This window comes from Arabidopsis lyrata, assembly GCF_000004255.2.
Source record: "Arabidopsis lyrata subsp. lyrata unplaced genomic scaffold ARALYscaffold_2, whole genome shotgun sequence".
In the NCBI taxonomy this organism is placed as follows: domain Eukaryota; kingdom Viridiplantae; phylum Streptophyta; class Magnoliopsida; order Brassicales; family Brassicaceae; genus Arabidopsis; species Arabidopsis lyrata.
This window is the reverse complement of record NW_003302554.1, coordinates 829,636-854,461: the sequence shown is the minus strand read 5'-3', so window position 1 is coordinate 854,461 and position 24,826 is coordinate 829,636. Positions and strand designations below refer to the sequence as shown.

The 24,826-nt window shown below is 36.9% G+C and overlaps 3 protein-coding genes across 6 annotated transcripts; all 3 read right to left on the bottom strand.

The window, feature by feature from the left end:
- Positions 1 to 234: 234 nt before the first annotated feature.
- Positions 235 to 2,952, bottom strand: LOC9322466 (AT-hook motif nuclear-localized protein 5). The gene is made up of 5 exons (XM_021034535.1): positions 2,074 to 2,952; positions 1,432 to 1,499; positions 1,220 to 1,351; positions 974 to 1,132; positions 235 to 766 (listed from the first exon to the last, which is right to left on the bottom strand). The coding sequence occupies exons 1-5, from the start codon at positions 2,576 to 2,578 to the stop codon at positions 485 to 487; spliced, it is 1,146 nt and encodes a 381-aa protein (XP_020890194.1). The 5' UTR covers positions 2,579 to 2,952; the 3' UTR covers positions 235 to 484.
- Positions 2,953 to 3,354: 402 nt separating this feature from the next.
- LOC110224177 (AT-hook motif nuclear-localized protein 5-like) lies at positions 3,355 to 6,039 on the bottom strand. Of its 3 annotated transcripts, none has more exons than XM_021009962.1 (6): positions 5,635 to 6,039; positions 4,980 to 5,458; positions 4,512 to 4,579; positions 4,301 to 4,432; positions 4,061 to 4,219; positions 3,355 to 3,837 (listed from the first exon to the last, which is right to left on the bottom strand). In XM_021009962.1, the coding sequence occupies exons 2-6, from the start codon at positions 5,449 to 5,451 to the stop codon at positions 3,556 to 3,558; spliced, it is 1,113 nt and encodes a 370-aa protein (XP_020865621.1). In that variant the 5' UTR covers positions 5,452 to 5,458; positions 5,635 to 6,039; the 3' UTR covers positions 3,355 to 3,555. The 3 variants fall into 3 exon arrangements, with proteins under 3 accessions (XP_020865621.1, XP_020865620.1, XP_020865623.1); XM_021009961.1 differs by having other exon boundaries at positions 4,980 to 5,696; positions 5,802 to 6,039; XM_021009964.1 differs by having other exon boundaries at positions 4,980 to 5,453; positions 5,802 to 6,039.
- Positions 6,040 to 7,953: 1,914 nt separating this feature from the next.
- LOC9324019 (lysine-specific demethylase 5D) lies at positions 7,954 to 16,612 on the bottom strand. Of its 2 annotated transcripts, none has more exons than XM_002886353.2 (26): positions 16,487 to 16,612; positions 15,034 to 16,374; positions 14,699 to 14,756; positions 14,460 to 14,582; positions 14,238 to 14,295; positions 13,974 to 14,110; positions 13,596 to 13,757; positions 13,389 to 13,475; positions 13,031 to 13,213; positions 12,649 to 12,801; positions 12,367 to 12,549; positions 12,190 to 12,255; positions 11,951 to 12,046; positions 11,284 to 11,370; positions 11,080 to 11,196; positions 10,780 to 10,987; positions 10,623 to 10,687; positions 10,345 to 10,403; positions 10,125 to 10,256; positions 9,869 to 10,028; positions 9,452 to 9,787; positions 9,305 to 9,361; positions 9,071 to 9,169; positions 8,885 to 8,980; positions 8,607 to 8,797; positions 7,954 to 8,385 (listed from the first exon to the last, which is right to left on the bottom strand). In XM_002886353.2, exons 2-26 carry the CDS (start codon positions 16,356 to 16,358, stop codon positions 8,226 to 8,228), a joined length of 4,398 nt encoding a protein of 1,465 aa, XP_002886399.2. In that variant the 5' UTR covers positions 16,359 to 16,374; positions 16,487 to 16,612; the 3' UTR covers positions 7,954 to 8,225. The 2 variants fall into 2 exon arrangements, with proteins under 2 accessions (XP_002886399.2, XP_020890654.1); XM_021034995.1 differs by having other exon boundaries at positions 12,649 to 12,798.
- Between the last annotated feature and the right edge of the window lie 8,214 nt (positions 16,613 to 24,826).

The following is a 24,826-nucleotide window of genomic DNA, read 5'->3' as shown; positions in this document are numbered from 1 at the left end:
GGTTTGACAAACAGGTCCATGTTCTATCCAAAACCCTATTCTACCAAAGCGAAGCAAACAAAAAGACTAGTGGTGTTTAATTCGGACAAACCAAGCTGATCCAAACTATTTAAACCCAGTCCAAAACCATATCCCACCAATCAATTACCAAACTTGTATAGGTTACTTCATCTCTAAAACCAAATTGAACACAGCTACTGAAGAAACGAAAGGAAACCTTAATGAGTCATATCAAGAGTTAAAAACTTAAAATCTCCTTAAGTAGCCTGAAAGTGGGGTGGTTCTGTTACATCGAGAATGTTATAAAGAACTGAGAGGTCTGGTCTCAATCCTGAAATGTCTGGTTTAACATTCCCAGAAATAAATCTACAACAACAAAGATATGTACAGCACTCACATAACGTATGCTGTTGCTGCTTCGAAGACTAAAGGGGTAGTGGTGGGAGTAAATAGGAAGAAAGACTAAGAGTGTTTTTGTTTTGAATCACCCGCGAGTCAAGTCAATATCAGTGAGTGGGTTCCTGCTAGACTCAACTGATCTCCCTGAGCCTGAGCCTGAACTGGGCCATCCGCTCATTCCCTGAGCTGGGAAGTTCTGTGGCGTCTGCTGACCCGTCGATGCTGCGGCTTCTGGCGCAGTACCCGGTGTGGTCTCCATTTCGCTATTGTTCTGCTCTTCTTTAGGTTTTATTTCTTGTTTGATGGTCTTGTTATTGTTATTATTAGACTTTGCACTTGCTCCGTACACGAAACTACAAGCCACCACCTTCAAAATAACAAACAAGTTTTTCAGTTTAAGAGTCACATTACATATAAACAAATCCAAACAAAATTTCTCAAACCGTACCAGAACCGTATTTTTAACTTTTGTATTCAAGGTAGCACAAATCTTATACCAAACAATTACAACCAAAACAAAAAAATTAATGGAACCAAAACAAAACTCAATGGAACCAAACCAATTTTAAAATACCTGAACGAGGCTGGCTGCGATGAGCATTCCAATTCCACCGCCGATAACATGACCTTCAGGACCAGAAAGAGAGACACTCAAACCGCCTGTTCGACTTTTGGATCCACCTTCTTCATTCACCAGATAAGATCCACCTAAACTTAGAATCTCAAAACGTCCCTAAAGAACATAAAGAAGGGATAAAGAATCTTTAGTTTTCCACGTTTTGGTTCTTTTTTCGATTAACTGATGGAACGATTTTTAAACCTCGAATGTTAAGGAAGGTGTTGTTGAAGCGGGTTCGCGCAGAGTGACCGAAGAAACCGTTCCAGTGCCCGACATTATACAAAGAGCCCGAGATCTTTTTTGTGAAAATGACAAAACTTTCGAAACAATGTCCTGCAAGAAAAATAAAAGAAAACTGAAAAGCTGCATAAATTATTAAGATTGAAAGGAGTTTTGAGAGAATGAGAGTTTACTTCTCCTGATCCAACACTGATCACATGAGGTGCAAAAGCAAGTCCAGCTGATGTATTCATCCACTCACCTAAAGAAATGAACAGAATCAAATGACATTATAATGACCGATTACTTATCTCAACACAAATGGATCAGTGGAATTACTCTTATTCAGCTTAATACCTAATAATCGATGTTGAGTAGCAGTAACTACAGAGCTAAATTAATAACTTAATTTGACCATAGAATCATCTTAAGCTTCTAGCAACCAAAATCTACCTAATCATAGGACCCCAGCTTGTGTTCTTCACAATGCACATAGAAGAAAGTTGTGCCAAAGCTTACATATTGTGTCCATAAATCAAGAAGTCGATTTCGTCCACAATTACTAATAGCGAGTTGACTAACCACATTCTAATGACCAATTACTCATCTCAACTCGCATTGTACCACACATGGATCAGTCAATTTAACACCTAACAATCAATGTTGATTAGCAATAACAACAGGGCCAAAGCAACAAAACCTAACTTAACCATGGAATCACACATAACTTCTACCATTCAAACTTTCACCTAATCATAAGATCCTTCAAGATTAGCCAACAGAGCTAAAGCAACAACTTAAGTTGACCAAGTACACAGAAAAACTTGAGATCTCACCAAGATTAGCCAAGCGTTGCTTCCTTCCGGTGCCAGGAGGTCTACCTCTGGCTCGTTTAGGTGCATTAGGATCAGACATTGAAGAAGAGTCCTTAGACTTCTTACTAACACAAGGCATTGGAGAAAGCCCTAAAGAGACTTGTCCATCAGGAGCATACTTTCTTGGCCGTCCACGTTTCTTCTTAACCATAGGTTGCTCCGACAGTGGCGGCGGCAGCTGCAGAGTCGGCTGCACCGCAGCAGGAGAAGCAGAGGAAGCCATCCCCATGTGAATGCTGTGTCCAAAATCCGAATGCCTGTGCTCAGCTATGGAGAAAGGAGGTCCTGGATTGCTAGCCTGAGGATGATGAATGTTAGGGTTTGACATTGGCCTCATTCCCGGAGGTGGCGGCGGCGCGTGAAGCCCACTCGCGACCTGGGAAGGTGTAAGATTGGTGAAAACTCCTCTCTGAAGATAGAACTGAGAATGCGAGCCTGGAAATGCCATTGCTTCTCTCCCATCCATGCATTTAAAACCCTAAATTACAATTCTTTAAGAATCTAAGAGATTTAAAAAAAGGAAACTTTTTGAAGAACAAATTTATCTACCAATCAGAAATCGTAAGCCCTAATCCCCCAAAGTAGTAAAGAGAACAACAATGGCGGTTTTTATATACCCAGTAATCAAAGTCGGGGTTTTTGAGCTGTGAGCTCAAGATCCAAATTGTTTTTATGAAACCTAGTAAACAAAAAGAAGCTAAATGTTGAGAAAGTAAAATTGAAGATTTGAAATGAAGACAACAGGCAAAAGTAGCTACTACTACTGTTACAGTCTCTCTAGCAGAGAAAGCAAATCTCCAAAAAAAAAAAAAGGAAGAAAGAAAAAAAGAGACTGAAGAAGAGAAGAAAGGAGCGTGACGACCATTGTTTTCTATATATATATATATACGATTTCTTTTATTAATTTTGTCAAAAAATATATATTCAATTGGTCTTTTCAAATATTAAATTAGTTTGTTTAAGATTTTTTTTTTTAATTAAAAAAGGATATAGACTTTCTTGAATGATTTATAACAAAATCTAATGTCTCATTAGATCTCTCTGACTGAAAGAAATTTATTCATGAATATTTAATGCTCTTCATGTATAAATTATGAGATCATCTTCCTAGAAGTAACATCCTAAATCTTGTGTGTCTACCAAATAAGAGGAATCACGTTTACAAAGATGTTAAAGAACCAAAAGACTAGTGAAGAAACCAAGTTCTTGGTGACCATAAAAGAAAGTTTTAATGAGATCATATGAGAGTTAAAAATATCCTTAAATAGCCTGAAAGTGGGAGGATTCTGTTACATTAACAATGTTAGAAGCAAGGAACTGAGAGAAAGTGGTCTCAATCCTTAAATGTCTGGTTTTAAACATTCCCAGAGAGAAATCTACAACAACAAAGATATGTACAGCACTCACATTCTGTATGCTGCTGCTTCAAAGACTAATAGTGTATCATCCACGAGTCAAATCGATATCAACTAGAGGGTTTCTGCTAATGTCAAGTGATCTGCCTGAGCCTGAGCCTGAACCGGGCCATCCGCTCATTCCCTGAGATGAGAAATTCGGTGGCGTCTGCTGACCCGCCGATACTGCTGGTTCTGGTGCACTACCGGGTGTGGTCTCCATTTCACTATTGTTGTCCTCTTCTTTTGGTTCCTTTTCTTGTCTGATGGTTTTGTTATTGTTATTATGAGACTTTGCACTTGCTCCGTATACAAAACTACATGCCACCACCTTCAAAATAACAAACAGGTTTTAAAGGATCATATTAGAATTTGGGTAAGAGATGATAAGCGTTCAAACTCTAACACATGAAAATCATGAAATCGCAAGAGCTAAAATCTTGAAGAGGAAAGAAAAAACAGAACAGACATATCAAAGGCTAACATTCGTAGTTAGTTGTTTCCCATCGTTTTAGCTTCACTTTTCAACCATTAAGAAGAAGAATTCAATATACCTGAACAAGACTGGCTGCGATAAGCATGCCAACTCCACCGGCTATAATACGACCATCGGAACCAGAAAGAGAGACACTCAATCCGCCTGTTCGACTTCTGGATCCACCTTCTTCATTCACCAAATAAGATCCACCAAAACTTAGAATCTCATAACGTCCCTAAGAAACACAAAAGAGGATTAAATAAGAAATCTTTCCAGGTTTTTCTTTTTCGATTAACTGAATGAACGACTTTGAAACCTCGAATGTTATGCTAGGTGCTGTTGAAGCAGGTTCGCACAGAGTGGCTGAAGAAATTGTTCCAGTGCCTGACATTATACAAAGAGCCCGAGGTCTTTGTTGCGAAAATGACAAAATTTTCGAAACAATGTCCTGCAAGAAAAATTAAAGGAAATTGAAACAATGAAAAGCTTCATTATTCATTAAGATTCAAAGGAGTTTGAGAGTTTACTTCTCCTGCTCCAACGCTGATCACATGAGGTGCAAAAGCAAGTCCAGCTGAAGTATTCATCCACTCACCTAAAGAAATTAACAGAGTCAAGAGTTTGCTATTACTTAAAGTTTGACTAATCACATTATAATGACCAATCATCCAAAGCTTACATATTATATAGCTTAAACCAAGAATTCGATTTCTTCCACTTCTACTTTTACCATGTTGGCCAACCACATTCTAATGACCAACTACTATCTGAACTCACATTGTACCACACATGGATCAGTCAATTTGATACCTAACAATCAATATTGAGTAGCAGTAACGACAAAGCCAAAGCAACAAAACCTAACTTAACCATAGAATCTTTAAAAGCTTCTAGCATTCATAAGATTCAAGCTAATGTCCTTCAAGATTAGCTAACAGAGCTAAAACAACAACTTAACTTGACAAACTACACAGAAAAATAACTCAAGATCTCACCAAGATTAGCCAAGCGTTGCTTCCTTCCAGTTCCAGGAGGTCGACCTCTGGCTCGTTTAGGAGCATTAGGATCAGACATTGAAGAAGAGTCCTTAGACTTATTACTAACACAAGGCACTGGAGAAAGCCCTAGAGAGACTTGTCCATCAGCAACATACTTTCTTGGCCGTCCACGTTTCTTCTTAACCATCGGTTGCTCCGGTGGTGGGGGCGGTGGTGGCGGCTGCAGAGTCGGCTGCACCGCAGCAGGAGAAGCACAGGCAGCCATCCCCATGTGAATGCTGTGTCCAAAATCCGAGAAAGGAAGTCCTGGATTGTTAGCCTGAGGGTGATGAATGTTAGGGTTCGGCATTGGCCTCGTTCCCGGAGTTTGCGGCGGCGCGTGAAGCCCACTCGCGAGTTGGGAAGGTGCAAGATTGGTAAAGGCTCCTCTTTGAAGATAGAACTGAGAATGCGAGCCTGGAAATGCCATTGCTTCTCTTCCGTCCATGCATTAAAAACTTTAAAATTACAAGTCTTTAAGAGAAAGAAGAGATTTTTAAACTGGTAAAAAAAAAAAATGGAACTAAATTTATCTAATCTAATACCCAGAAATCGTAAACCCTAATTCCCCAAAGTAATAAAGAGAACAACAATGGCGGCTTTTTTTAACTACCCAGCAATCAAAGTCGGGTTCTTTATGCTGTGAGCTCAAGATCCAAATTGTTTTTATGAACCCTAAAAAAAAAAAACAAAGCTAAATCTTGAGTTCACTTATAGAACTCGAAAAGGTACAATTGCAGATTTGAAATTACGACAACAGAGGAAAGTAGCTTCTCCTACTGTTACAGTCTTGCAGCGAAAGAAAGCAAATCTCGAAATCTAGGGTTTCTGAGAAGGAGAACAGAATGTATATCAGAGGAGAGACAAAGGAAGAAGACAGAAGAGACAGATAATCAGAGAGAAGAGAAAAAAGAGAGAGACTAACAGATTTATAATTCTGAATTTTTTTTTTTTTAATATTGTGAACTTTTGAATTGAGAGAGGCCTTCTTCTCTGAAAGTTAGAAGACCAAAGAAGAGAAGGAGAGTGACGACCATTGTTTTTCTATTTATATATTTATATATTTCTTTAATTTATTTGTTATTTAATTTTGTGAAAGATGTATATTCAATTGTTTTTTTCTACCTTTTTTAGAATATTTAATTAGTTTGTCTAAGAATTTATTAAAAAGGATATAGACTTTCTTTGATGATTTATTACAAAATCTAATGTCTCATTAGATCTCTGACTGAAAACGAAATTTATTTACTATATTCATTATTGAAATATTATGCTTTTCATGTATAAATTATGTGCTATATTCTCATAAAAATTGCTACCACTTGAGATTTTTTATCTTTCTAAATAGTCAAAAGAATATAGTTGACATTTTAGATTATTACATCATGTAATATATTATTTCTTCTACTGCACTATGTCGTTTTTTATATGGGACATATTTAGTTTTATTTTTCTTTTCTTTTTTTTCTTTGTTTTTATAATTGATATAATGTAAAATTTAAAGACAAATTAATAAAAGCCCTGATACTTTGACAAGAGGCAAGACTAGTGTGACTTGATTTCATATCATCTTAGTTCAAATTAAGATGTTAAAAGAAAAAAAAAATAGATCAAATTTTGTTGTTAAATAAAACAGCTTTTTAAAAAAGAAATTTTAATCTTGATTAGAAGAGTGATGTATGAGAGAGATGTGTTGTTGACTAAAGAAAGGAGAGAGAATGGGGGCACACTTGAATCTCTTCTCTCTCACATGTCTTAATCACTTTGCTATTTCTTTCTTTGCTTCGGACAGTGAGCCCTCTCTCCTAACTTTATTTTCTTCCCATTTTTATATTCCCCTTTTTCTCTTTTACTTTTTATCTAAAAATCTTTTTTTATTTTCTTTCAAAAGTTTTGAAAGTGATTTATTAAATATATATACGTACATATTTTGTTTCCACCTAATTTGAAAGTTCGTATGATGCATTTAATATCCGATGGCTAAAGAACCCGACCAAAAAATCCAAATAGTCAAAATTTGGTGCTAGATATAAATAAAGTTTTTAGATATGGTTATTTTTTGGTTAATTAGATTTGTTTTGCTACTCCCAATCCATTTCTGAATAATCTTTACATTAAGTTGTTTAATGTCAACAATCTTACACTTGCACAAACTTGACTTTTGACAATAAAATAAATAGTTTTGACTTTCCCTTCTTTCACTTTTTGTTTTGCCAACTCTTTACCTAAATTAATGTGACTTGTCTTTTTTTACTTAGCAATTTTCATGATACGAAAATTTTGAGGCCGACCATTACTGAACTTATACAAATTTTTACTTGTTCTTCTCACATAAATAGCTATAATCATATACAAATTAGTCCATTTCATCTACATATAACATTAATAACTTCAATAAATAATTAAGATATGGACAGTGTGAAATCACAATAAATGTAGTAGATAGATATTCAAAAAATGGAAGAAGAGTGTTGAAGGAAGCTTTCAGCTTGAGGATGGTGTCTGGAAAGGTACAATAAGGCTCTGTTTCTATGAAAGTCCCTTACTTATTACTTCACAACACATTTACACATTATGATACATATATAGAGAGATATGATTGTGGGTCTGTGAAACCATGATGTCATCAAAAGTGGGTCTCTCTCTGATTCTTGTAAGGAAAGTGATCTCAACTGTTGCTTTTTTTTTTTTATTTTACTTCTCATGTATTTGTGGGGATTGAGTGATATGATTCTCTTCACACATTTGTGGTCCAAATGGTTTTCAAAACTCTAATAGCTGCTGGTAGTTCGATTTTGGTAGAGTTTGTTGAGTTTAGATATTGAGAGATTTCAAAATAAAATAAAAATTGAAGTTCATATACCAAAATACATAACTATAATTTGATAAGATTACAAATTCAATGGTAAATGTGTTAAACTTGAATAAAATATTACAGCATGAAACAAGTCTTAACTTTAAGATTTAAGCTAATATCTCCTCTATACATAGTTGTGATTAATACAAATTCAAGTTATAGGTCCAATGATCCAGTTAAAAAAAAATAAAAGATCCAATAACCTGGCAAATTATTAAGTCCAAAACCTTTTATGTTAACTTCTCCATCTTCCAATGGAAACATTACAAAAGGATTAGAGAGGACCAATCTAAAATTGAATAAATGAAATTGCTCTATAAATCCTCAAGAGATTATTATCTTGGTTTTTAAGTGAAAAACCAGGGAAGAATATGAACCTGAGGACACCGTTTAGTTATTCGTTTGATGTGTTTTCGGGTTTTCCACCGTAAGTCATCAACCGCTGCATCAGTCGCAACCATTCTTGTCCGTCTTTGGTTCAGAGACGGTGTCTCTGGCTCTTTTGCTCTGTTAATAGAGATCAATCAAACAAATGGGTTCAGAAATTGGCAAGAAGTGGAAAGTATCTTAAAGAACCTGCAAACATTCTAGGTTTAAACCACTAGGCATACCAGAAACCACATAATAAGTAGCTTTTGATGGTTATGCTTTTAAAAATCTAAGATCGATGTGAATAGAAGTGTGTAGCTATGTGCTTTAGAGTAAGGTTTTATGGCAAAGGAACAAACCTGGCGGGATCAATCTGTGGAGTGGATTCCGCCAGTGGACAGCAAGCGGAGCAGACATAAGCCTTAGGCCGCCAATGAAGTTTTAAACAATAGGTGTGATACCATTCGCCACATTGACTACAAGAAACCATGGATCTTGAGTTGTATGGTTTTAGACAAATGCAGTGTAACATACTCCGAGCTCGTAAAGACTGCATCAATCAACCATGATACAAACAGTATTAGATAACGGTAAGGTTATGTGTTAAGCTTTGTTAACATTCATTTCATATATTAACCTGAAGTTCCTGCTCTGCATGGACAGGTAAGTTTTCACCCTCAGAAATAAGCTCAAAAACATCTTCTAAGGCAAGAGCACCCGAGTCTGTCACCACCTGCAGATAAAATCAATAGCTCTCGTTTACGTTAAACTTTCCAAAGAGATTATAAGCGATTAACTGAGAAACCATGTGTTGGTTATGTACCTTTCTAGCTCGTTTTGCCCACTCCAGTCCAGTGTCTTCTAACTTCATTAGTCTCTTGCCTAAGTAATACTCTTCGGGTAATATTCCCAGTGTTTGTCCCTGTCAATAAGAAAATGACGAAACTCATAAACCAGATCACTGTGGTGTCACTGAAAATCCAAAGAGAAGGATAATGCTTCAAGACCCAAAGACATCTTAGTATGTGTAGGAAGTTGATATATTATCCGAACATACCTCTTTTAAGTGCTGCTGAATTTGCTGTAACGAGGACTTTCCTACATCTTCTAGCAACTGCCATTTAAAGACGCACTTAAACAATCAAAAGGGGTACTAACTACTAAGTGTCAAAAACCAATAAAAATTCAGCAAATCTATCTGTACCTCAGAGGAAGGTGAGCTAGAGCTTAACGTGATGGTCTTACAACACCATCCTAGTTTTAGACTTGCAGTTTGAAGTTTGGGAAGTTCATCGAAATTGAGACCAAGGGACAGACCAGATTTTCTAGCGGAGTCCACTCTGGTTATCAAATCCAAAATCTTCGGAAGGATATTGTTATGCATGCCATCATCTATTTTCGCATTGTCCAACAAATCCTCAGTTTCTTGCAAGAGCTGACGATTATCACACTGCCACCTTTCGCAATTAAGCAACAATGTTTCAAGAATTCGTGGCTCTTGAAGCTGAACGTTAAGCGATTTAGACTGAGTAACTAGGTCCTGCAAAAATAAAAGCATTGAATACTTCAAAAATCACATCTGTTACACAAAAAAAAAACCCGAAACTACAGGCAGACAAACCTTTAATACAGGAAGTTCAAGCAGAGAACATGGAGATGATGCCATAGAGGAAGTGGCTGATAAAAAAGGCTCAGAGTTCTGAAGCCAAGTTTCAGCCAACGAGATTGTGTTCTCTATGCCCTTCAGAGAAGGCAAAACCGCATCAATGTTGATTGACATCCTAGGAACAAACATCTTTTGATGAATAAAAGACTTAAGAAAAACTAAACATGTGCTGAAGTAAAAATATTTACAAGCTTGAACAAAAGTTATATACCTTGCCAGATCTTTAAGGTCGTACATCTGAGTTTCACTAGCAAGGATACTGCTTGCTCTTTCTTCCCAACACCGTGCTGTTGACAAAATTCCAGAGATCTCAACATATACCTCCTCCTCCTCGATTTGTAGACTGAAAATAGAAAGTCTTGGCATGTTAACAAAAATTAAAGTAGAATGCATATTTCATATTCTATAATCAGTAATAGGGCAAGACGTACACAACAGCTTCCGAGAGCAGCTGCTCAATGATATCCAGAGACCTTCTTGCAGTATAAACCTACATCAAATTCCATACAAAAAAAAAAAGCTGAATCAAAGATATAAACCACAGAAAAAGCACTGAGAACATCACACCTAACGCTATTTCACCAGTTAACTATACAAAAAATTTCCATGCATTTCAATATCAAATGCAAAGAATTGTTGCTATTATGATAACTATCTGAGACGAATGAGAGATACCAATTTAGAAATTAAAGAAAGAGTAAACATTTACCGTTCGAGCTTTTTTCCGGCAAGATGCCTTCTTTAATTCAACTTCAACAAGAGGGAGTCCTTCAACTATATCATCAGATACCGTTGTTAGGGTTTAGCTATCAGCCTATAAGGTGGGAACCAGATAAGACACCCTAAAAAATGTTATAAAGAAAGACCTTGAATGCTTAAGGATGCCCCATCCCGTAGAAGGGAACTCAGGTCACTAATTAGCTTTTGTTGGTCCTTGCCTTCACGAACATCAACCATTACATCATTAAAGCGTGAAATCCAAGACAAAGTGTCAACGTGGTACTGCCTCAGGATAGTCAACTCAGGAACGTTAATGCTGAAACTATCAAATTCATGAAGCAGCTCTTCCACATTCTGTGCAGAAGAAAACAAATAATTCAGAAAGGTTCGACAAAAGAGCTTGTTGTTAATCACACTGAAAGATACAGAACAAATGTACAGCCAACCTCGAGAGATAAAGAACCAGTCAAAACTTTGTTACTTTTATCACGGGCTAATTCTGATTTCTTTACCAAATCCAAAATCCCTTCTGTTTCTGGAAGTTGCACCTGAAGCTCTAACATCTATCAAGGGAACAGAAGTACAGAACGATTAGAACACACGAACATGTAACAGAATTATCATTTTCAGAATAAGGACAAGATATTAACCTCTGACTTTAGCTTGAAAAGTGCATCCATTTCAAGTCCTGGAGGTTTAGTATTTGCGAGATAGCGTCTCGCCCTTTTAGCTAACATCTGCGGAACCATGAGGAAGAGAGACTATTAAATTCAAGACAAGGCAAGAAATGAAAGACAATCTGGAAAATTGAAACCATTAGGCTACGATTATGGTCGTAAGCTCTAAACCAACAAGGAGGCAAATACATCTAGAAGCAATATAATTCAATATGGCGTCAGTCTCTCTAAGACCTTTGTGGATATGCAAGCAAGGAGAAAATACTGCATAGATACCCTTCAGATTAACAAGGATCCAAGACAAACTATAAGTTTGTTATAAACATAATCATTAATAACCAAGTTGGATATTGACCCCTAAAGGAGGATATATATTTATTTGAATTAATCGACGAGTTATGTACATCGCCAATACTGATATCCGGTTCACCAGGTTGTTAACGGACATTAATCAACATATCTCATTTTACTCGATATGGAATCGCAATTTAAACCAATATGCAATATTCACGTATTCGTCTTAACTCACGCACCCTATAACAGATTCCCTTGCTCTTTAAAACACAAAACATGACTCTTAAGATATTTTGAGTTAGCGGAAAAAATAACTATGCATATGTCGGTTTAAAACATGGTTTACCTTTGCGGAAGAGATTTTCTTTGACAAGATCTCGTGTTTTATTAGGGAGATTGGTGAACTGGAGACTTCAGAATGCAATAGCTCCAGCTGGGTGATCTAGAAACAAAAACCAAGTAATATTAATCAAAATGCATAACATGAATGATTTTAGTGGATTTAGTCAGATTGGACTGTCATGTAACTAAAATGCATTTTCCTCAAGACTAAGTGGTGAAGTAATGGAGTTTGTAGTGTCATACAGTTGGGCTACTTGACAGAGCTGAATCAACTTTCTCAGACAACTTTCTAGCCACTTCAGCATAATCCTGCACAGAAATGGAAACACGCAAACAAAGTGAGAACATAATGGCAAACAGTAGTAATGATCTCAAGGAAAACTGGGACATTGCACTATGGCAGGTACATATTTGGCTAACCTTTAATGTCAGATAACCAGACTGAAAGCAAGGAACGGGGTTAACTCTCACCAACATATCAATAAATTCCAAGTGAACTTTCATTGAATCATTGTTGGCTTCACCTTCGACTTTTGAAAGACAGTCACTAACAGCTTCAGCCCATATCTTTGCTTTGTTCAAACTTTTTGTAACATCTCGTACCTGTGTGACATATATAGAAACTATTTTTTCCAGAATCTACCCAAAGACATATATACATATATATACAAAATCATTCCAACGGATACTTATAAAACTCACACGGTCCATTTCTGATCCAGCCCAAAGAAACTGTTCTGCTTCCTTTAAAAGAGTGGCATATTCAACACTAGAAAAGGCATCGTCGAGAACCTTTGATGCTCTAAGAAGCCAATTGTCTGCTGGTCGTGCCTGACACACTTGCATTCCTTCCTGCTAGTATGAGAAAAGCAGCAACAGTTTATATATTATCATAAGATTCAAGGCCTAAGCAAACATATGATATGGAAGGCTGATAACTTATTTAATGCTTGATTTTATCTAATCCTTATATAGAAAAGGTAATGATGAAGAATGGCTATGCTGCCACTAATATAAAATACAGTAACGAGAACAGAAAACAAGATTCAGCAGTGTTATTTGGTAACCATAAGTATAAATTTACCTTTTTGTTTAAAGCAATAGATCGTTTGGTGCCTGAACTTGGCCGTTGTGAGTTTTTGGTTTCTTGTGTTTTGCAGCCACCAAACTTTTCAACTTCTTGCACCATCCTATCCAACTCGGCAAGGGTATAACGATATACAAGACGCAACTTCATAGGTTCACATTCACAAAGGTGCTTCCAGTGCTGAATTCAAGATTTTAAACTATTAGGTAAATAACAAAATCAAGAAACAAGAATCTTCAGAAAATTATGTATACTGCAATGCACCTCTAGAGCCCTCAACAGTTTCTATTTTCTACAAAGCGGCTAGCCTGCCTGAAATGGATCGCTCTATAAGAAGTTATATAAAATTATTTACCTCCAAGCATGCAAAAACAGATGGCCTGCAATGGCAGACAATAGCAGAAAGATGAAGAAACTGCTGGCAGATGATGCATGTTGGATCCTACAAATACCGTTATAAAGAGTCCGCACGTCAGAGCATTATTTTATGCAAGATTGAATGATAGAGTAGGGAAAACTTTTAACATTGAAACCAACAATATCATATTGCAGAAAGAAAAACCTCTTCGATGCCCACAGAATCAGGGCATTCAGGCAGAAACATAGGAGAAGATCTCAAAATACCACTTTTCCAGAGCTGTTCTCTCCAGTTCTTTTCCTTGCTGTATATTCTCAGCAATTCTTTCTTTAAATGTATTGATCCTTCGCTATTGCAACAGTTTCCCTATAAGAGAATACAATTATACCAATCACTGAAGCTGCCGCAAATATCCACATTTGTTGCTTGAAGCTAGCATACACAATAACACTAGTAACCAATGATAATTTAACGGTAGATCATATCGTCAAATAATAAAAGATGCCTCTTTCAATGTTGATATTTCCAGTAGCCACTACCCATTTGATCAAGGGTAACGCTTTGCTCATATTGTCTCTTTACCTTAGCTACCACGCAGAGAAGCTCTTCATGAGATATGACTGAAGGTTTCCGGTACAGACGATACAGCTCTGCCCCAGAACCACCATAAGGTAGCCAATCAGCAGTAGCAAAGTTGACGGCCTCTGCACAATTTAAACCTGGAAGGACAACAATATGCACAAGTACATTGATAACCAAACTCCCTAATGCAGTTGACTGAACACTTTAACACGTAACTAATCACATGAGTTATGACTGCTATAACTTGAATTAGAGTTGACGTACCAAAATTGAATCCAGCATGAAAGGATTTTGGAAATGTGATCACGAAGTTTCCTGGCTCCTAGCAATGAGAAAAAGTAGAATGATTATGTTGGAAAACTAAACAAGCTCTGTGATTTTAAGAGGAAAGTTACTAACTATTATCACAAATAGCTTCTGAACTTGCAATAGGAATGCTAACAAACAAATGAACTCATCAATGAACTATACACTTGTATATCAAACCTGTAATACTGTGTAGACCGGGACTTTATTTTCTTGTAAAACAGTCGGACTCAACATGGTAACCAGTTGAAAGAGCAAATCTGGCTGAGCATCAAAGAGATCAGGAAGGGTTTTCCGCATGACCTGCAGATATATCAAGCAGCTCAGACAACTAAACCTTTCTTTCCGAAGATAAGTATGCCAGAACATATATTGCAATGGAAAAAACCTTGGGAGACTTGAAGCACAAAAAAACTAACCTTTTCAAAAGCACTAGCAGCACTGCCTGGAACACCATACCAACATTTTGCCTCTCCCCTGAGGTGTGAATCAAAAAGAAGTTGGTAACATAATCTTTCCACATAAAAGACGAAATTAAGAGACTCAATATGAATAAAATATTTCGTTATGAATATGAGAGTCTAGTTATGTTTCAAAACATCTTCTCCCTAAGACCATGACAAACTAAGGAACAGATGAAGGGAAATTTGCGACTTCCAAGAATCGAAAATAACACAGTACTCTATATGCTTCATAAGCACGGTGAATTACAGTAAAAAGAAACAGGATGAAAATTACAGTTCAGTTAACATACCAGTGTAGATAATTGACAGAGTAAAAACAATGGTCCTCAAAATGCCAACAAAAAGAAGAGAAGAGCATTCCAAGATATAGCCAAGGCACTGTAACACCATTAATGTTATGCCGAATGGCTTGAAGCATAGATCCTTTCAACTTAGGCATGTTATTCAGATTCCAGGGGCTACCACAATACTCATCCCATATATTTGCCTCAACTGAATCTGGTCTTTGGTCCCCTATTCGAGGAAAACCACTCCCGTAAACAGAAGTGTCCAAGTCATTACCATACATAACTTCAACCTCTCCACCTGACCCTTCTACTATTTCCCAAAACTTTTTCTCTATCTGCGTCCTAGACACTGTTCCTGAACCAAACCACTTTCTTTTGGCCCGATCAGCAATACGCTTAAAATCTTCAAGTGATAAGCATTTACCAGGAACAAAGCCAAAAGTTTCTTCATCAGTGTTTAAACACTCAAGGCAATACCAGTTCCCAAGTGGGATATGCTCCAATGGTGGCGAGAGACAATATATATGCCAACCTTTATTACAACTATCACACAAAAGCATCACATCGCCGTGATTCCCACTTTTACATTGCTCACATGCTTGATCAACCCCTTCCTCTTTTTCCACCTTGGGATTTTTCACATCAGCATTTCTTTTTCGTCTCTTAGAGCTCCGAGATTCAGTACATCGTCGAGTTCTTTCAGCGGCATTAATTTTCCTTTTGCAACCCTTTGACGCATCTGCATTCATCCGATTATGATAATTCTCGAAATCATGCAAATGCTCTTTGTATAACTGACACAAGACATGCTTAGCACACTTAGAAATCTTTTCACCAGAGCTCATAAACTGATAAACTTCGCCCCATTTTTTCCCTTTAACAACCTTTTCGTAACCCCCAAACCGCTTCACAGCGTTAAACAGCTTACACAAATCCAACTCTTCTCCTTCAAAAACAACTCTCTTCTTCAGCTTCTTACCTAAATGCTCCTCCAAAAACCTATTGTACTCCAACTGAAACGTCTTTGAATTACAAGAAGCAGGACGAAACTGCAACCGATGAATCTCTTGCGTCTTTGTTGGAAACTTAACAGATTCCAAATCCAAACCAAAAGGAGGTTTCCAATTACTAGGTGGAACAATCTTGCAAATACCATAAACCTCTGCCTCTGGCTTGATCTTGTATATATACTCTAATGGATCTTTGAATTCCTCTTCTGTCGGATAATAAACAGGTCCTAACGGAACATTGATCGATCCTCTGAGTTTCTGATCTAAAACCCTTTTCTCCACTGCTTTAACTCTACCTTTTCCCATTACCATACACATCAACTACAATCATAACCTACGATATAAAGATTTCAATTTTCAAGACATGCCAAGATCAAAACCCTAGAAACAAAATAATTCAAGAACAGTGAGTGAAATTGCAATTCTAGGGTTTTAAGAAAATTTACCTTGAAATTTCTGAAAGAGAAGAAACAGAACAGAGCTCTCGTGAAACTAGTTTAACGGAGAAGAGGAAGTGTCAAGAATGTTTTGTTTTGACGAATTTTGTTTGTGAAGATTTGGAAAATTAAAAAAAAAAAAGAAGATTTTAATTCATTTATAAAGCTCTGTTACTGAATTTCCAAAATTGGGTTTGGTTAGTAACGGAAATTACGGGGTGGAGAGAAGGAAAACAAATGTTTGCCGTTCGTATCTAATGAGAAGAGACTTCGTGCCGGTTTTGTGAATAATAAGAACTGCTTGTCGTTTGTACTGATCGAAGATGTACTACGTGTAGTTTCTGCTAAGCCGTGTTGGGCTCACAATTCTAAGGCTTTCATGGGTAAGGCTAAGGCCCATAATAAACCTTCCCAGTGGACTCAATAATAAGCTAATATTGTAGGGACAATTTGTAATTAGGATTTTTTTAAATCGTTAAAAAAATCTAAATAGACTATTATTGTTTTAAAAAATTGTGGTAGAGGGTTTAGATTTGGAATGAGGATTTAAATTTCAGACATGTTTTAATTTAGAGAACTTTTGAATATTTTATAATTTGATATAACATTGGGACTACTATTTCCATAATTTTCCTAATATTAAATTTTGGATTCGAGCTTAGGTTATAGTATACTGCTATCTCTTGATTTTGATCTCTCTCATTCGATGTCTATTTTGTGGCAATAAGAATTTTCATTAGAAAAGTAAATGTCTCTTTTCTCCGGAAGTTGTCGAAATTTGATCATGCTAATCTTCTTTATATCGTTCCAACTAAAACCAGTTGATTAGATGTCTTTCATGGGACCTCTCATTCAATGTTTGTCTTGCTCTCTCAATAGATTAGATTGTAGAAAGTAAATTGCAACTATCGTTTACATGTAATTTTGAGTACGTATCGGCAAAGTCAACTTTGCATCATTTACTATACAATCTTTGTTGACACATATACACAAGTCCCCTATCCCTCTATAACGCTTTGTCTCCAATTTATCCAGTCTTCTAAACCAATATTGTAATCGATTTTGAGTTAAACCGGAATGTAATCTTGAACCAAGTCATACATTAAAAACAAAAGTTTGGGTTTTTCAAGGAGAAAAATGTCATTAAAATATTCAACTTATTAAAAATGTTGATTTAAATCCTCAACTCTCGACGAAACGAAAGAAATATCAAACTTATGTTGAATTTCTAAATAAATACTAAATTTTTGTTGATTTGACCTTATTAGGCATGGAGTTAAGTGGGTTAAGAGACCCTGTTAATAGACCTGTTAATTGAAAACGAAAGCATTCTCTCTAACAATAAAACGACGTCGTTTGTTGTAACTCCTCAGTAAAATTTCGAGTTTCAAATTATATGAAGATTTAGGTTATGGATTTTGCTCGATTTGGGGATCTAAGATTGATTTAGGGATTTCGTTAAATCGTTACGACAAAACGATATCATTTTGTTATTAGAGGAAACAATGTCGTTTTTCAATTAAAATATCTGTTAACAGAATATTAACTCCGTTAACAGGATCTATTAACCCACTTAAAGTCATATCTAATATGCAGTGCCGGTCCGGTGAAATCCGGGGCCAAATACGAAAAAAAAATTTGGGGTTTTTCTAAAATGTAGAAACTGCTAAAAAAATTTTTTTGCTAATTATGGGGCATTTATAATTTTTATTTAACAATTTTTCTTAAATTTTAAAGATTTTTTGCTAATTATCAGGCCTTTTTGCTAATTGTGAAGTCTTTTTTGTTAATTTTTGAGGCCTCTTTTACTATTTTGAAGTCTTTTTTGTTAATTTTTGAGGCCTCTTTTACTAATTTTGAAGCCTATTTCATAATTTTGGGGTCTAAAAAAAAAAAAAAAAAAAATTCTTCACAAAATGGGCCTCGGAAATTTGAGGCCCAATACAAATGATTCACCAAAATGGGTGAAGGGCCGGGTCTGCTAATATGACCGGTCAATAAAAGTTTGGTATTTATTTGAAAAGTTAACATAAATTTGATATTTATTTCGTTTCGTCGAAAATTGATGATTTAAATCAACGTTTTAAATAAGTTAAGAATTTTAATAATATTTATTCCATTTTTCAAGATACGATAATAAGGAAAATTTTCTCGATATCATTCATAGGTACGAGGGGATGTTCGGTGAAAGAGCGTTTTCTACTGTTGGAAGAAAACAAAAATAAAAATGTTTAGAGCGTTATGTCGGTGGCAAATTTTTTGATATAACTCATTTTTTTTTTTCCATGTTCACATTATTCTATTTTCACATTTTCATATCATTTCCATTAGAAAAGATAAATTGTTACCTAAATAGTTATATGCGAGAAGGGACATGTATGTGTATATATAGTAATAACTAATTATATGAAATATCTATATACTATTTATTGACAGCTATGGATCGATTAGATGGAATTGTAATAGGGTACCAGTGTGTAGTGTGTACTACTACTACTATGCGACGCGTCTAAATTCTTTTTTTTTTTTTTTTTTTTTTTGCTAAAAAGTCTAAATTCTATTATTGATCATAATCTTGAAAAACGGAAAAAAATATTATTAAAATCCTCAACTTATATCATTGATCATAACAAAATAAAAAATTTATAGCTATTTTTTTATTAATCATAATAATATTTATAAAATAATTTTTTTTCGTCTGGATTTATTATTTATTGTAAATTATGAGAATTGTTACATAGACGATTCTACAACGGACAATTTCTTCTGACCCCTTATTTTTTTTATGGACACTTCTTTCGCTGTGTAGAATCCTGGCAAACGGCTATAATTGTACATCGCTGGAGATCTCTTGCACACTTGCCAATAATCTGCAAATTTATTAATAAATCGCAGTACCTGGACTCGAACCTCAGACCTCTATAATAAAAACATTAATGAACAACTAATGGATCAAAGGGGCTTCCACCGATAATTTTCATCTACACGAAATTTTAAGTTTAGATGTTAAAAAAAAAAACACGTTTGCAACTAATTATGTTGACACAACTTTTAACTCAATTTTAAAAAAACTTGTGCACCATCATTTTTGTTTTTTATACCGTGGTAAATCCCCAAAACAAGTAAAAATTGATGCAAGAGAGGACTAATCTCAATTTTTATGTTTAATTTATATTTGTAAATTTAATTTAGAACACACAAAAACACAATATCATCTAAGGTTAAATTTATCTCGTAAAGAAAAGATGCACTTGTTGAAGAAACTATTTTTGGTTAAATTAATTTTACATTCAATTTTAAAAAATGACTTATGTTACATTATTTTCGGAGGTGTTGGAAATATAAAAATGAACCAAAAATTCTTGAAGAGTTTGACTAATGAAAAACCAAATATTCTAGAATATTTAGACAAACAATAATAAAAAAAAAAACACTCCTAATAGAAGAAATATGGTTGAAAAAATCAATTGAACTCCCTTTTTTGGGCTTAGAACTCTCTCTTTGCTTTAGAGTATCTCTTGCTAAAGTCTTGTAGAGCTTTTGTCTCGGGAAACAAGTCCGAATAGTGTTATACAAAGCTAAAAACCACAAAAGTTAACCTTTTCGCGAGATCTCTCTTCAATCAAAGTGTTTCCGCCGCATGTTCTAGGGTTCTTGTTGGTTTTTCCCAGATCGGTTTCAACTTTTCAGAGAGTGGTGTTCGATTGAAGAGAAAAAGGGTTGTGATGTCATCAAGCATCGACAGAGCGTTAATGGCGATGAGTCTGGAGGAGGAAGACAAACCATTCGATATGCCAGATCTACCGGAGTTTTGCTCAAGTGAGAAGAATGTCCAGAGTATCATGGGTCGATTACTAAACCCAGAGTGTCAGAAAATGTCAAGTCTTATTCTAGATATGACAAGGAAGTGGCAAATGGTGGGGCGAATCAGAGGAGTTGCTCTAACTCAGGAGAAGTTTCAATTCATCTTCAAGTATGCTCATGATATGGAGGCGATTCTGGCTAAAGGAGCGCACACTTACAATGAATGGTCATTCGTGATTGATAGGTGGAAGGAGAAACCTCCGGCGGATTATCTCCAGTTTATGCCGGTATGGATCCAAATACGCAACATACCGGTGAACCACTATACGGTACCAGCTATTACCATGTTGGGAGAATTTATTGGGGAAGTCAAGGAAGTTGTTCTAGACCCCGATAGACCTCAAAACCAGGCTTTTGTCCGGGTTAAGGTAATCTTTGATGTGTCGAAGCCTCTGAGAAGAGAAAAGGTAGTCAATTTCAAAGGGGTTCCAGTGTGTATTCGTTTTGATTTTGAAAGAGTTCAAAAGAGGTGTTTTGCTTGCCAAAGGTTAACTCATGAACAAGAAAGATGCCCTATCTGGCTGAAATCAAAAGAAGATTCTCTCAAAGCGGTTAACCAGAAAGGGAAAGGGATTGCAATAGAGAAGGTCAAGATTATTCTTGAAGATGATCCACTTGTTGGAGTGGTTGAAGAGGACCAAGTTGGGATTAATCCTAATACGGGCAGGCCAAGAATTGCGAAGGAAGTGATAGATGGTATGAGGCAGTACCTTATGGTTGCGGATGGAGCTGAGAGGATAGCTAGGGAAGCAAGAATCAAACAGTCTCTTTTGGACCTCAAGAATGATCCAATTGGGGAGAAAACTATGCTGAGATTAGAGACTCCTCCGGTGGTATCTAATGACCTACAAAAAGGGAAAGGGATTGTTTTTGAGTATGAAAATTTATCGCTGAATGATAAAGAAGAGAGGTGGAAGGATGCTATGTTAAAACCAGGGGGAAGTAAGATGAAAGAAGGGCAGACAATGAGAATGGATTCATCGTTCTTGGGCAGTCAGCAGAATGAAGGTGTAGGGTCTCTTGATTCAAACACTAGGTTTTATTCTTCTGAATACTCAACGGTATTTAAGACTGGTTTCTCTGAAACTGGTCTTTCCGGGGTGTTTCTAAAGAATGGTAAACCTAGGAAAAGGCCTTTCAAGTCAAGAAGAAGGGGAGGAAAACTGAGTAAAGGTGCTGTTCATGGGGACTGCGAAGAGACGACTTCAGAATCCCTTGGGGTCAGTGGTTCAAAGAGGAAAGTTGAGGATGAGGCTAAGTCTACATCAAAAGTCGCTAAGCGCAAAAACCAAGAGGTGGTCCCAAAAGAGGGACCGTCCAGTCTGTAATGACAATGATTAGCTGGAATTGCCAGGGCTTGGGATGGTTCCAAGAACTGACGATTCCTCGTCTCAAGGAGATGCGTAAAGAACTTTTCCCGGAGATTCTGTTTTTAATGGAGACTAAAAATTGTAGTAATGTTCTGGTTGATTTGCAAGAGTGGCTGGGTTATGAAAGAGTATATACAGTAAACCCAGTTGGTTTGAGTGGAGGGCTTGCGTTGTTCTGGAAGAAAGGAGTCAAAGTGGAGTTTAATTTTGTAGATAAGAATCTGCTTGATTTCTTTGTGCAATTTGGAGCAGTGGAATATTATGTTACTTGTGTGTATGGGGATCCAAATTAGAGTGGTAGGGCTAAAGTTTGGGAGCGCCTGTCAAGGATTGGGATTAGTAGGAAGGAGAAGTGGTGCATGATGAGTGATTTTAATGAGATCATTCATAATGGAGAGAAGCTTGGAGGTCCTTTGAGAGGAGATGCTTCTTTCACTCCTTTTAAAGACATGCTATCGGCTTGTCAGATGTTTGAGCTTCCAAGTAAAGGTAATAGTTTCACTTGGGGTGGCATGAGGAATCAGTCTTGGATCCAATGCAAGTTAGACAGATGTTTTGGGAATAAAGCATGGTTGTCCATGTTCCCTGTGGCGAATCAAACCTTCCTTGATAAAAGAGGATCAGATCACAGACCCGTACTGGTTAGTTTGACCACGTCCAAAGAGACCTACATGGGCAGTTTCAGATTTGACAAAAGATTTTTCAACAAACCGATGGTTAAAGAAGCGATTGCCCAGGCGTGGAACTTTAATAATCTTTGAAGAGAGGCGCTGGTGTCTGATAAACTGGTAAATTGCAGGAAAGCGTTGAGCAGATGGAAGAAAGAAAACATCACAAATTCTTCAACCCTGATTGGTCAGTTACAGGTGGAGTTGGAGGCTGCACAATCGGCTAATTGTCCAATTGGGTGGAGAGTTAATAATCTGAAAAGGAGTCTGTGCAGAGCGTATAGAGAGGAAGAGATTTTCTGAAGACAAAAGTCCAAGGAGAAATGGGTTGATGGAGGGGATAAAAATACCCAATTTTGCCATGATTCAGTCAAGTCTACAAGAAGGAAGAACTGTGTGGAGGTGTTGTATGACATCAATGGTAATCCTCAAAAATCAAGTGCTTCTATGGGAGCAGTTGCAGAGGCTTATTTCAGGAACCTTTTTACTTCCACAGATCCTGGTACTTTCCAGGAAGTGTTTCATGACTTCTCTCCAAGAGTGAATGAGGCGATGAATAAGGATCTGGTAGGGAATGTGACAAAAGAGGAGATCAAAGAGGCTGTGTTTGCGATTAGAGCATCGAGTGCACGGGGTGCTGATGGCTTTACAGGCTTCTTTTTTCAGAAATATTGGGATCTGGTTGGTGCTAATGTTACTAAGGAGGTTCAGCAGTTTTTTGTGACTGGAATTTTTCCAAAGGAGTGGAATTATACTCAGCTGTGCCTGTTGCCTAAGAAGGTGATTTCTGAACATATGGCGGACTTTAGACCTATCAGCCTCTGTTCAGTTTTATACAAAATCATATCTAAGATTTTGGTGAGGAGGTTGAAGCCGTGGCTCAATGATATTGTCTCTCCAAATCAGTCCGCTTTTGTCCCGGAGAGATTGATATCAGATAATATTATTATCGCGCATGAGGTGGTCCATGGGCTGAGAACGCATAGAACTATTTCATCTGAGTTTATGGCTATCAAATCGGATATGTCAAAAGCCTATGACAGAGTGGAGTGGTCCTACTTGAGAGCTTTGTTGAATGCGCTTGGGTTTCACCCTAAATGGGTGCAGTGGGTGATGTATTGTGTGTCTACTGTGACATATGCGGTGTTGATAAACGATAAGCCGTATGGGATGATATCGCCTGATAGAGGTTTGAGACAAGGGGATCCCTTATCCCCTTTTCTCTTTGTGTTATGTACAGAAGGTCTCACACATCTCATGAATAGAGCCCAATCTCAAGATCTGATTAATGGTGTTTCCTTCTCTACAAATGGTCCGGCTATTAATCACTTACTTTTCGCCGATGATAGCCTTTTCATTTGTAGAGCTGAGGAAGAGCAAGGTGCTGTCCTGAAAGATATTCTGAAGATTTATGGAGAAGCAACAAGTCAAACCATTAATCTCCAAAAATCTTCGATTACTTTTGGGAGCAGAGTTGAGGAACAGAAGAAGATAAATCTGCAAAACGTCTTTGGGATTTTTGATGAAGGAGGGGCTGGTACTTACCTTGGACTGCCAGAATGTTTCAGTGGATCCAAAGTTGAGCTCTTTAGTTTCATTAAAGACAGGTTGAAGACAAGGTTAAGTGGGTGGTTTGCTAGATCTCTATCCTTGGGAGGTAAAGAAGTGTTACTGAAAGCAGTTGCAATGGCGTTGCCGGTGTATGCTATGTCCTGTTTTAAATTGACTAAGACAACCATATCTAATATTACTAGTGCAATGTCTGATTTTTGGTGGAGCTCCTTTGAACACAAAAGACAGATGCATTGGGTGAGTTGGGAAAAAATGTGTTTGTCAAAGGCTAATGGTGGTTTAGGTTTCAAGGACATGGAGTGTTTCAATCAAGCACTGTTAGCAAAACAGGCCTGGAAGATCTTACAGGAGCCGGATTCTCTGTTAGCTAAGTTCATCAAGAGTAGATATTTCCCTGAGGAGAATTTTCTGGATGCTAGCTTAGGAGACAGACCCTCTTATGCGTGGAGGAGTATTGTTTGGGATAGGAGCTTGCTGAGACAGGGATTAAGGAAACAGGTGGGGAATGGGGCTTCTATGAGGGTCTGGTTGGATCTCTGGTTATATGATCAAGAATAGAGAGCCCCGTATAGGAGACAACTCTTTTTTAACCCGGGTTTGTGGGTCAGTGATCTGATTGATTTCCCAAACAGGTGCTGGAATTTAAATACCCTTCATGATCAGTTCTTTCCTGAGGATATTGAGAGGATTCTTAAGCATAAACCGGTCGTTAATCGGAATGATTTTTGGTGTTGGGAACACAATAAGAGTGGGGAATACTCTGTCAAGTCGGGCTACTGGTTTGCTTGCAAGTTAAACAAACCGGAATTGCTCTTTGAAGCGACCAGCTTACCTTCCTTGAATGGGATTAAAGAAAACATTTGGTCTATACTCAC

Bases quoted from the DNA above. Each gene is read 5' to 3' on its own strand.
- LOC9322466 (XM_021034535.1), bottom strand. From the start codon at position 2,578: ATGGATGGGAGAGAAGCAATGGCATTTCCAGGCTCGCATTCTCAGTTC. The intron at 1,352-1,431 runs GTAAACTCTCAT...TTTTTCTTGCAG, and splicing joins TCAGTGTTGGATCAGGAGAA to GACATTGTTTCGAAAGTTTT. The intron at 1,133-1,219 runs GTTTAAAAATCG...TATGTTCTTTAG, and splicing joins CACCTTCCTTAACATTCGAG to GGACGTTTTGAGATTCTAAG.
- LOC110224177 (XM_021009961.1), bottom strand. From the start codon at position 5,469: ATGGACGGAAGAGAAGCAATGGCATTTCCAGGCTCGCATTCTCAGTTC. The intron at 4,433-4,511 runs GTAAACTCTCAA...TTTTTCTTGCAG, and splicing joins TCAGCGTTGGAGCAGGAGAA to GACATTGTTTCGAAAATTTT. The intron at 3,838-4,060 runs GTATATTGAATT...GTTATTTTGAAG, and splicing joins TCGCAGCCAGTCTTGTTCAG to GTGGTGGCATGTAGTTTTGT.
- LOC9324019 (XM_002886353.2), bottom strand. From the start codon at position 16,358: ATGTGTATGGTAATGGGAAAAGGTAGAGTTAAAGCAGTGGAGAAAAGG. The intron at 14,111-14,237 runs GTACGTCAACTC...TTGTCCTTCCAG, and splicing joins TCATGCTGGATTCAATTTTG to GTTTAAATTGTGCAGAGGCC. The intron at 12,047-12,189 runs GTATGACACTAC...TTTTGTTTCTAG, and splicing joins CTCTGTCAAGTAGCCCAACT to ATCACCCAGCTGGAGCTATT.